This window comes from Momordica charantia (assembly GCF_013281855.1).
Source record: "Momordica charantia cultivar OHB3-1 chromosome 7 unlocalized genomic scaffold, Mcharantia_2.0 BLBB01000007.1, whole genome shotgun sequence".
Classification (NCBI taxonomy): domain Eukaryota; kingdom Viridiplantae; phylum Streptophyta; class Magnoliopsida; order Cucurbitales; family Cucurbitaceae; genus Momordica; species Momordica charantia.
The window spans coordinates 8,933,274-8,945,842 of record NW_028275165.1 but is presented as its reverse complement, the minus strand read 5'-3'; the positions used below and the strand labels follow the sequence as shown (position 1 = coordinate 8,945,842).

At 35.4% G+C, this 12,569-nt stretch overlaps 1 protein-coding gene across 1 annotated transcript; it reads right to left on the bottom strand.

Moving 5' to 3' along the window:
* Window positions 1-7,135: 7,135 nt before the first annotated feature.
* Window positions 7,136-11,321, bottom strand: LOC111023998 (Protein kinase superfamily protein). The gene is made up of 7 exons (XM_088126610.1): window positions 10,876-11,321; window positions 10,569-10,796; window positions 9,522-9,857; window positions 8,864-9,419; window positions 8,303-8,489; window positions 7,788-8,154; window positions 7,136-7,410 (listed from the first exon to the last, which is right to left on the bottom strand). The coding sequence occupies exons 1-7, from the start codon at window positions 11,173-11,175 to the stop codon at window positions 7,282-7,284; spliced, it is 2,103 nt and encodes a 700-aa protein (XP_087982736.1). The 5' UTR covers window positions 11,176-11,321; the 3' UTR covers window positions 7,136-7,281.
* Between the last annotated feature and the right edge of the window lie 1,248 nt (window positions 11,322-12,569).

Below are 12,569 nucleotides of genomic sequence, written 5' to 3'. Positions count from 1 at the left end.
TTTGAGAGTGGATTTAAGAAAAAATTATTAAAAATGTGTTGGGGTAGATTTTGAAATTTACCCCTCTAAAATTCCAAAATAATGGGATAAATAAGATTAATACTAGGTAAATGATAAAATTTACTTCTCACCTTTGACTTGAGTTAGACAATTTAGGGTTTTAGGAGTCCCACCTTCTTCCCACCTTTTGGTCTCATGCAACTTCATGCGCCCCACAGCCATCGTCTTCCTCACGAAGCAGATCCGCAAGCCGCCATCCCGCCACTCACCTTCAAGGCCACCATCTCGTCTTTCTGCTCACCTCACAAAGCAGATCCGTGCGCCGCTCACCTTCACGCCACCGTCCACGAACTAAAACTAGACCCGTCGCCGCCGCACCCAACCGCTGCCACCCTCCCCGTTGGCCGCAACACGTACCATATCTGCTTGATGCACCACGTCCCAAACTAGATCTACCATCCCACCGCACGACCAGATTCGCCCAAGGCCGATACGATCTGCCGACTGCCCAAGAGCAGATCCACCTACTGCCGCTTTGATATGTTTCCGATATGTCGTCCAACTTCCATCTTCTAGCAACTATTCAAGGAAGGTAAGACCCTTTATTCAGATTTTGCGTATTTTAGGGGTATTTAAAATGATATTTTTGGTTTTCCTATATTTTAGGGTATTTAAAAAAATACAAGTGTGGGACCGACATGTGTCTTTTGTTTATAATTAGATCTGAGAACTATATATCTACAACTGCAACAGACTTACTATATTTGTATAGCTTAAATTCTAAATAGAATCTATAGATATGGTAAAAGTTAGAGGAGGAACATCTCAACAATGACTAACAGGACGTTCAAAGGAATCGTGCAAAATCAACTTAGAAAGTGAAAAAGATGTATAGATGCAGTAGTTTATATATTTCTTGTTTGTTAATTTTTATAGTAATATTTACAAATTAGATTCACTGAGCTAACTGTACTCGTATATTTCAGGAAAAGGAAAAGGTCTCAAGATAGTTGAGGAAGAACGTGTTAGTGAGGTAATTATTGGAATATACATGTATTGACATTCTACTTATGATATTTGAGTTGTATAGTTGTATATACATGTATTGACTTTCGTATTTTGTTAATTCTTGAATTGGTATATACATGTATTGACATAATTGAGTTTCATGGTGATATATACATGTATTGAATTATAATTTTGATTTTTCTTTAATTGGTATATACGTTTATTGACCTTTTAATTTTGATAAATTTTCTAATGTTTTAAAGGATGATACAAAATCTAATGAAGAGAATGAAAGAGTGAATAATGAATTCACCGATGAACATAAGAAAAATAACTCATTGTCAAAAGAAGTTTAAGAAACTGAATATGATGACGATACACGCCCAAAGACTACAAATTTAAGAGGCATCACCTATTTTCCTAATCTTTTTGATTTATGGGTTGTTAGTTTTTGATTTTTTAATTTACTTTTGTTGTAGATGATTTATTAAATGATAAAGAAATAAGAAAACAAGAATACAAATAACCTGTGACAGCATATACTCCTTAGTGGTTAGGTATATATACTACTTGATGCAAATATGTATATATACATTAAGAAGATACAGTAGAACAATTGCAGAACGATGAGATGAGAGATGAATCATTATCATTTAAATTAATTAAAATACAAAACAAAGTAATTAAAATAATTAACTTGAAATCCTTGAAGGTAGGAAAATCATTTTGAATTCAAAACAAAGTTTGTTGAGTGATTGAATATAAGAAAAAGCCAAAAAGATATAGAAAATGGTATTGTTGGAAAACTACGTGCTTTTGTAAAACTCCTAAAATACCCTTTAGCCATTTGTGCAAAATTTAAAACTAATAGACCTTTTTTAAATTTAAAACTAATAGACCTTTTTTAAAACGGGTGGCAAAATTTAGCCATCCACTCAAATTTCCCAAGTTTAAAATATATCAATACAGAACAAGTAGTTACTAAAAAGTTTCCTTGGAACAGTGGAACGCGCGTCCCAGGCCCCTAGACATCCCGAGATCGACTCCTATTTGAAACCTTTTTTAAAAGTGAAATATATATAGATATATATATGTTGGTGGGTTATTCAACCATAATTTTATAAATGTAATTTTCTTTTTAAACACTTTTAAATAGTGCAATGCACGCTATTTTGAACCTAAAAACAATTATTTTCAATTTATACATGTACATTGATCATCTCTCAAAGTCTAACTGTTGAGTATAATTTGTACTTAAAAAAAAATACACCTACTTTTGAGTATAATTTAAGACTTATTTTTACTTTTTGCCGTTATATATAGCTAATATTTTTCATTAAATTATTGTACCAATATCTCTTTTCTAAACTATAAATCATCAAATTTTCAAGATTAGAACTTTCTTTTGATTTTTAATTTGAATTTTTCAAAGCCTATAAGTCGCCAAAACTCTTCAAAATCTCTTTTTTTAAAATAATTTTTTAATTTTATAAAAAAATCTTTATTTTTTTATTTAAGGTAAATAATAAAGACTTCAATATCTCGTAGATTTAGAAAGTAGGTCATTTAAAAAATAAAATAAAAATAAACCATTTAAATCTATCAATGTGAAAAATAATAATTAACTTTTTAATATTTCATTCTCTTTCTTCTAAACTAATATAAAACTTTTTAATAATACTTCTATTTAAAAAAAGTATTATTAAATTATAAATTTAATCTATAAGCTTTAAGAGGGGTATCTAATAAGTTCTCAAACTTTAAAAAAAAATGTTTAATAGGTTCTCGTACTTTCAATTTTAAATTTTTTAATATATCATTGACCTATTGGACTAATTTTTTAAGGTTCAAGAGAAATCAAAACAAAATTGAAAGTTTAGAGACCTATTTGACTTCTTTCAAGTATATGAACAAATTAAACACAAATTGAAAGTTAAAGGACAGATTTGTAATATATGCAACTTAATATCGAAACTTAATATATATATATATATATATATATGTTTGAAATTATCTTTGTACTAAGTTAAGCCCCCAACATAATTAAAATTCTGGATCGGCCACGGAACATAGTAACTCCAACAAAGAAAAGGAAAAGGAAAAAAAATTGCACTTGTTTTCGAGGGTGAGAAAGATGTACTAGAAACGTCAAAAATGTTGGAAAATTAACGGTATAATTTCCCCTTCCACAGAAATATCCAAACACAACAAAAAATATCCAAATAGAAAGAAAATTGTAAAAGAACTAGAATAACGAAACAACAAATTATATTGGTTTACCACTATGGGCTACGTCTAGTCTTCCACTCAGATGTGGGTAATTCATTAATAATTGTTTAAGGATTGGAATACAAAACTTTCCCCAAAAATATCCCCTAGAGGTCCCAAAAAATTACCCTAACTTCTAAGTATTATAACATACTATACTTAGGTATAGGAATGAAAAACACTCACTAAACCCACGGGATATAGAATCCTTTTCAACACTACCCACAACCAGTCAAGTCTCTTTTATTTAGATTCTGTACAAATGAAACCTTAACATAAGGCTCTATTTATTAGATGCCAAATATCCTAATTCTTATTGGAAAACAATATTGTAATCTTTATAAGACGATAATATCCTACCCTTTAAGAATTGGTAATAGTGTTGAAAATCTTTTTCTTCATAGGACATGAGTTTTCTATTTTGGCTCCATAATCCTAACAATCTCCCACTTGGAGACAAAACATCGATCTTGCCTCCCACTGCATCAAAAGTGTCTTACACCATCTTGACGCCCTCTATCAAGGCACAGTTCTGACTGCTCTATCAATGAACTGATCCACACTGCTCGCCTCGACCCAAGCTTTGTCTGTGATTGTCTCAAGATTGAGCAATCCTACATGGTATTGGCTCCCAGACGCTAGAGACACAACCACGTGCTCCCACTCGATCTAAGTGGTCCCCGTTGCTTCCTTTCTCGATCAAACCCAACGAACCTCTGAAGGAAAATTTCCTTGATGACTTGGCACTCCCACCCAAGTCTGTTGCCTTTCTAGAGACATTACCCTTGACTTCAATACCCATTGTAATCTTTAACCTTGATGCACTCTCTCGCCTATGTGACCTCATCAGCTCGTTATTTCGTCTGATAACTGGGACTTGAAACCGACAACCTGTTGGACAACTCTCTGAGTTGTTCCCCTTACCCTTTCCTCTACTTCCCAGATATTATACTTGAACTGGTGGCAGATTCTTCTAATCTGTCCTGGTTGTCAATGCTATTGATTCTTTCAAGTCTCGTCCTAAACCATGTGCAGCTACTCTGTGCATCATTTGTCTATCAGATTCCCTGGCAACCTCAAACTTAGACACATAAATAGAAGATCACTTGTGGCCTGTTGTCACCATCCTAGATTCCCTCTTGAGCTTCCAACAACCCTTAACAAACTCACTACTGTAGCCATCGTCGTCTAGTTTTCCTATGGATAACAAATTAAATATGAAGCTAGGAATATTTCTGACCCCTTGTAGCACCAACTCGGCCCCTTCACTTGTCTTCAAACAAACATCTCCAATTCCTCTCACCTTGGAGATACTTTAATTCTTCATCTTCACTGAGCCATAATCACCTGCAATAAAATATGAGAACCAACGTTTGTCTGAAGCAAGATCTGTTGATGCTGCAGTGTTCACTACCCACTGGTCTATAGATATATTCCTCTGAACACAAGCCAGAAACTCTTTAATCTGTTCATCTTCTGTTACAACGTTTGTAAAATTGTTCCCCTTCTCAAAATCTTCTTTGAACTTTCTACAAAAACGTTTCACGTGTCCCTTCTTATGGCAGTAATAATACTCCACTACCCCTACTATATCTCTACTGCTGCTTCCTATTGTAATTCATCTTTGTCTTTCCTTTGTTCTGGTGTACCAAAGCTGATTCAACCTCGTTCTCTGCCCCTGAAGTAGATGCACACATTTTCTCTAATTTTCTTCGGGCTTCCTCAGATAAGGCACATCACAAATAGCTGAAAATTTCAAGCTATTGTCCCCTAGCGAATTCGACACCGCGGTCTTCATCGTCTCCCAACTGTCAGGCAAAGATGTCAACAGCCTTATAGCCTTCACCTCCTCATCAATCTTGACACACATCCCTTCTAATTTGTTCAAGATATCGGTGAGCTCATTAATACGAGAATTCACCTAGGTTTCCTCCTCCATGTAGATATTAAAATACTTCTGAAGTACTTTTGTATTGACAGAAGGTTTTTCATACTTGTCTCGCAAGTCCTTTAATAACTCTTTTCCAATCGTCTCTTTCACCACGAGACTGCAAACATTCATCGACAAAGACATTCTGATGTTCGCAATTGTCTGCTCATCAGAGTTTTGGCTCCATAATCCCAACAAAAAATGCAAACTAAGATCATGACGACTAAGTCAATCAGAGTTTTTACTACCAATCTTATCAGATTTACTTTCTTTCCTTTTCTTTTTCTCCCCCATGAACTCCCATATAAAGGACTTATTTTCTATTGCATCCAAAGGAAATGAAAGCAAACAAGCTTCTGGAATCCATGTCTCAAACAAATAAAACTGATCTGCATAACAGTAAAAAGTTACAGAACTTGGCATATGCACGAGAGTCAGTACAAATACGTAATTTATCATTTATCTGTTGATATATATGGAATTAATTGGGTAGTTCCGAACTACGTTATTTGTAAGTTAAAATACTCTTTTGGTTCAGTACTTTCAATTATTTTTAGTCCCTGTATTTTGAAAATGTTCATTTGAGTCTCTGGCTTTGACGTGATATGGTAAATTTAATTCTTAATTTCCAAACAAGCGGCTAAATTAAATCCTTAAAAATCAGGTGGGACGATCGTCTCCTTGTTTTTTCGTTTCTTCTTGCGGCATCGGATTATGGTTTCTTCATGGCTGGGTTGCCTTCAGAGTTCGCGTGGGGTTTTCAGAAGTACCATTCAAATGGCTCAAGTTAAATCTCCATACTACAAACCAGAAACAGAGCCAGAAAAAATACCTCTGAAAAACTAATCTCAAATCGAGGCTAAATTCCTTGCCAGATGGTATCGAAGTTCGACTTATCAAAGTTGAAGGTCGTTGTATTATCAAACATAGCGCAACTTGTTCCACAACGATAAATCGTCGAACATATTGCGAGCGTGAGTAGAATCGCAATGAATTCGGTAAGAGTCTTCATGTGGATGACTGATCCTCACACATCAGAAACATAATTATAGGTAATGAGGAGAAAAAATCTGAAAGTTTAAGGTGGAGAAGAAAGAGGAGGTTACTCAGAAAGAAGTACCTTAGGGATTTAATCTAACCCTTAGCTTATTTGACGAATAAAATTATACTTAATGTGTACTCACGCTGACAAAAATGCAATCTTTTACTCTATTTAACAGTAGCTTAACAGTCTGAACTAAAATGAACCCTCCTTAAAAGGAGTATTTTAATATATCATTTATTAGCTTATATAGATGAAATTTTATACTCTTATGATTTAGCTTGAGTATATATGTTTGTCTATCTCGTGTTTTCTATTTGCGACTTCTTTGCTAAATCCACTATTTTTTTTTCCTTGAAATTTCTCAAAGCATTACGCTCCCACTTTTAGGGAAACAACTTTTTTGTCTTGTTAGACGAGCATGTAGTAATTGTCTAGTTGTGAAAAAAATTATGAATTATGTTATACCACAATACCATACTCTCTTTGTTAATATAATGATTCTGTTTATAAACTCACTTTATTTTTAATACAATGCTAACATTTCTTAATATTTATGAACTCACTTTATTTTTAATACAATGCTAACATGGTAAACTGTAAATGAAAAAAGTACCCATACTCCCGTAGTATCAGAAATTTTCCCACCGATTGTTATCATTGTAAACGTACACCGATAGTTGTCACTTGTAACGTACTAAAGTCGTAGTTTATGTTTCCCATTTCCAATTATCTTATGATTATGAGTATCGAGCAAACTCACTATACAAACTTGCTCCATAAACTAAGAATCTTCAAGCAAATACACCATTTTAGTATACCTTTACACAAAATTTTTCACCAAAACTTCCCCCAAATTCACCTAATTGGAACTATTTAATAACATATAAAGTGAATGGTAATTTCCATTTATTATCACTATCAATGCAACAAAAATGGTGAATATATTAGAATTGATATTATCGAATACTAGAGAAACTAACAAAGGTACATGAACCAACTTATGAAAAATTTAAAATTGCATCAACAATGGTTACACTGAGGAAGCAGAGACTGTTGTTGAAGCCCGAAGTACTTGCTGCAGCATCCGTGCTGCAAGACGCTGAGTAATCCCGGTGAAAATGCGGCCGCCAAGACTGCGAGCCTCAGGCTGTTGAAGCACCTGTTTGTGCAAGATATAAAACGAGCTAAGAGGCGCAGACCCTTCAAATTAGATAACGTATTTGTGTCCAACATATGGACACTACGACACTTATTAGACATGTTTCAATCACTTGTTAGTCCAATATAAGAGTGTCATAAACTAGTGGTACATATTTCTGACACTTGTTAAGCATATCCAAACACTTGTTAAGCATGATAAATAGGCATATATAGTAATATAGGATAAAATAATAAAATTTGAGATCAAATACATCAAACTCATTTCTTTAGGCATATAAATTTGACTCTAAATTTTCTTCACGATATATATTTTAAAAATAAAATGGACCGAAATACATCAAACTCATTTCTTTAAGAAAGTATGCCAATTCGTACCTGCAATACGGGTTGCAAAAGAGTAGGATCAAAATTTTCAGAAGATTGGAGAAGTGTCCATATCCTCAGTACCTGATCCCGTAGCTCTACCATGCTTTCTTGTTCTGCATTGCTTATCCCAAGAGTTCGAGAACTATCGTCTCTAAATATTAGAAGTCTCATAAAATCAGGGATAGAATTATATGTATCATTGACCGTCCCTAAAACAAAAGCTTCGGTCACACGAATAGCTTCCTTAATAGCTAAAACTCGGAGACCCTCGCCATCAGGACCCAACAAAAGCTTCAGCACAGGCTGTAGGGCATCTTTTACAGAGAAGTCTCTATCTTTTCTTCCCTGAAGCAACAGGTTTTCAAGTCTACTCCACCTGTAATGGGCAGACGACAAGACAAAAACGTGTTTCAGGTGAGCATTCAATAGGATAAATACATTATTGCTGTTCTATTGGGAAAAAACATCGGGTGTTGTATAGATTGTGAAAGAAAATGAGGTATAAATTGTTAACTGGCACATGCCTAAACTTCCCATCCTTAAAAAGCAACTCGATAAGAGCGTCTCTCAGATAAGGATTTGGATCTGTCAGAAGCCTTTTAGCAAAATATGGATATGAAGCAGCCAGAACTTTGAAATTTGGATCTGCATACAGTGCTAAGCCTTCCAGTACGGTAAGCGATCTCAAAATTAATGCATAGTATGCCGGGACTGAAAAAAATATATATAAATTTAGAAATAATGTGGAAAAATATATACCACCTACAGCTTCCCATTGAAAACAATAAACTATCGACGATTGAGTCTATTCTTCTAAGAGCGAAAAAGAAAAAAGAATTTTCTACATGAACAAGTCTATTTTCTGCTTTACTAAGTAATATACATCTAATAATTGTTAAAAAGAAACGTTGGCCTAGTAGCAATTTCTATTTTCTGCTTTACTAAGTAATATACATCTAATAATTGTTAAAAAGAAACGTTGACCTAGTCGCGCTTTAATTAATCTAAAAAACCCAAAGAACGTTTCCTAATTAAGCTACAAGGTTTTAGAACATTAAAATTTGAAGGGAGGTGGACCAACTCACCATTGAATGGATATTGATAAAATACTGCACCCAAACCATCTACTATTGTTTTGAAGTTTAGTTCACTCACAGTTGCATTAAGTGTGTCGTCAAAGAAATTCCTAAGTACGGGCACAATTGGAGAAACATCAGTATCAGGTGACAAGAAGTCTAATGCATAATAATCACGAGCCATAGCTTCATAATCCCGATTCACCATGTGAACAACATGTCCAATTATTGCACATCTTGCTTCTTCAGGAGTCTCACTCATCATTCCAAAATCTAGGAAGGCAAGCTTTCCCTCTGATGTCGCTAGCAGATTACCGGGATGAGGATCTGCATGAAAATATCCATACTCAAGTAACTGTCTGAGGCTGCACTGTATGCCAGTATTTACCAGATCCAAAACCTTCAGCCCTTGACTCTCAATAGCTTCCTGCTCGTTTAATTTCACACCATCAACCCACTCCATTGTCAAGACTTTACCACTTGTATAATCCCAGAATATGTCTGGGACAAGGACATCTTCCTTGTCAGCATATAATTTTTTAAACTTCCTAGCATTCTGTCCTTCCTGCATGGGTCCATAAAATTAAAATTTAGAGCCCCAAAAGATATCTACATATTTGTGATGAAACTTTGGGAATAGAAAGAGGGAATAATAAGGAAACCTAACCTGTACATAGTTAAGCTCTTGATAAACTCTGCGTGCAAATTCATCTATAAGGGCAACGACATCACTCGAGATGAAGTCAACATATTTATTTATGAGAAATCCTAAGCTCCTTATCAGGTAGAAATCAAGTCCAATAGCTTCTTCGATGTTAGGGCGCTGCACCTTTACAGCAACCACTTGACCAGATCGCTTGAGTTTGCCTTTGTAAACTTGACCCAAGCTTGCAGCTGCAATGGGTGATGGGGATAATGATGAGAAAATGGAATCAAGCGACAGTGCCAGCTCCTTCTCAATGCACAGAAATGCTTCTGCATCTGGGAAGGTTGGTAGGTCATCCTGTTCAGATACAGAAGCAGTTAACGCCAAAGGCGATATAACCATCTAAGCTCCATATATAGTTAAATTTTACCTACAAAAATACAGTGAGTTTAAGGCCTTATCAAGAATGGGATTGAACCACTTTGGGAATGGGATTGAACCACTTTGGGAGCTTTTAGAAAACAATCACTTGAAGTTGGGAGACAGATTTTCAGGGATGTCAAAAGCAAACTTGGAAGAGGTGATGCTAATAGACTAGTTATAGAACTAACACAAGGCAACCCAGAAAATCAAATTTTAAAATAACATCTTAGGCTAAGTTCCTAGAATGACAATTCACAACTTTTCCTAAATAGAGTTTCCATAATAAAATGATCAAAGGGTTGCCCCAAGGGCAGTTCAGTTGACAAGGTTCGGGGTCTCTTAGTCATACTTTAACCTTCGGGCCTTGGGAGAGCACGGGTGCCCAGGGGAGCAAAACTCCAACTCCCACTTATTGAAAATAATAATGAAATAAAATAAAATTATCAAGGGTCATGGCGAGGACATCTATTATTCTTGACAATAAGAATCGTAAGTTAGAAAGTTAGAACTAACTAAATTTGACTATACCATGTTAATTCTTTAATATGCTATTTCTTTCCATCTCTGTACTCAGAAATTGAACAAGTCGTATTATACACTCAAATGGAAGCAAGGGGAGAGGAAATGGGGATAAGGACAACACACTTGAAGTTGAGAAAGCTCCTCAAGGTACTCGGGGGGGCAGATGTCTGGCCTGGTGGACAATCCCTGCCCTAATTTCACGAAAGTAGGGCCCAATCGAGTAAAAATCCCTCGCAATTCAGAAGCTCGCCGGCTTTTATTCTCATCAAACGCCCCACTGTTCTTGTCCAACCACAATTTGATGCCAAACGAACCAAGCGCAACCAAAATCCGCAGAGCCCTCCGCAGAACCTGTAAATCATCGTCGAGGACCTAAGCTCAAAATTAGGTCAACCAATCCACAGAATCCGCATAGAAGTTAGAACAAAACCTCGATCGGGCGAGAACCGTACGTATTGGCAAGAAGTTCAGGGCTGTAGATTGGGGCGTCGGCAGCACGGGCCATGGCCCTCGCCTCGGCCTGCAAATCATCGGTTCGATCCGCTGGAAGAACAAATTGGGTCCGCAGAGAGGTAGCGGAGTTAACCGGAGGCGCAGCCCTAGGTTTTGCCTCGACAAGAGCTGCACGGGGCGGGTGCGATGGAAGCAAGGGAGGGCGATGGACGCCATTGAAGCTTGAAATTGCATGGCCGGAGCGCCATAGGGGGAATTGGGGAACTACGAGACTCATAATTGTTTAGGTTCTGAGATTTGGCCGTTGGTTCTCTTCATTTGTTTCTTTGGCCGCATAATTGTTTCGTCCACGGAACAACGAGGAGTGCCAGCCACAACAACCGTAGCATGGCGTGTTTGCAAACTGGAGTTGGAAGAGGAAAATTGAATTTTGTCCTTTATCCGTATAGTTTGGTTTTAAGATGATGATGTCATTGTGAGTTAAAAAGACGGTTGGGTTGGGTTGGGTTTATGTTGCTATTTTAGGCCCAACCTTATCCTTGCGGTCGTAGATTTCTCTTACTCAAATTAGTTTTTTTTTTTCTTTTCTTTTTCCTTCTTCTTCTTTTAACTACAAGCACAATCAATAAAAGTTTTAGTTGGAGTGACATTGGATATAGAAAAGGGAATTTTAACTAGGTGGCTAAATTATGACAGTGACTTAATAAAATGTCCATTTATTTATAATTTTGTAAAAATAGCTAAAAGATATATTTGTAATTTTACATTTTTAGTCTTATTCAATTTTATTTATGTTTGCTTCTCTCCCCCTCCTTCCCATTCTTGGAGTTTGCAACTTAGCCCCTGAAGCTACTTTCCCCTCAAGTTCTTTATTAAAGGTCACGATTGTGCTCACAATCATAGGAACAAGTTAGTTGTGATAGACATTATAGGTATTGCCTTTGTCGATACCAACATTTATCCCAAAATAAAAATGCAACAGTACAGACTACTGTAGATGTCGACCTTTACCCTACAAATGGAAGTGTAGACTACTATAGATACTGACATTGACCCAGTGCGGACTACTACGTATGGACCCATTAAATATATTTACCCCTCCCACCTAGAAATTTTAAATTTTAGATTTTAGATTTTAACATAGAAATTTATAACTTTTAAACATTAGTCAAATTTTGAATAAATTTTTATTTATTTACTTTCAATTTGTAAATTAGATTTTAGTGGTTTAAATTTGATTATTTAAAATTGATTCCTAAGGATGCGTTGTTTTTGCAGGTTGTTGTACCACATAAAAAGTTAAGCACATATAATAAGGGTATATTTGTCTAAAATAATATTTAGGATTCTAAAAAAAACGTCATTTAGCCATTTATTTAATATTTAATATGTTTAGCCATTTTTTAAAACGACTTATTTATTTTGGCCATTTATGCAGTTGTCCCTATAGAAAATTGGGTAATTTGAGTGAATGGCTAAATTTTGGCAACCACCAAAAAATAGCCATTAATTTTAAATTTTGTACAAATGGTTAAATGGCTAAGGGCATTTTAGGAGTCTTACAAAATATGGTGATTTTCCAACAATACCTTTTTCCATTAATTATTATGTTTTGAATTTCAGTTAATTTAAATGATTTGTCATTGTTCTACTGTCTCACATCTCATGGTA

What these genes read in the sequence shown, in the direction of transcription:
- LOC111023998 (XM_088126610.1), bottom strand. Translation starts at nt 11,175, where the DNA reads ATGAGTCTCGTAGTTCCCCAATTCCCCCTATGGCGCTCCGGCCATGCA. An exon ending in TTATCAATATCCATTCAATG is followed by an intron (nt 8,490 to 8,863) that starts GTGAGTTGGTCC and finishes TATTTTTTTCAG; the next exon opens with TCCCGGCATACTATGCATTA. An exon ending in TTTTGCAACCCGTATTGCAG is followed by an intron (nt 7,411 to 7,787) that starts GTACGAATTGGC and finishes TTGCACAAACAG; the next exon opens with GTGCTTCAACAGCCTGAGGC.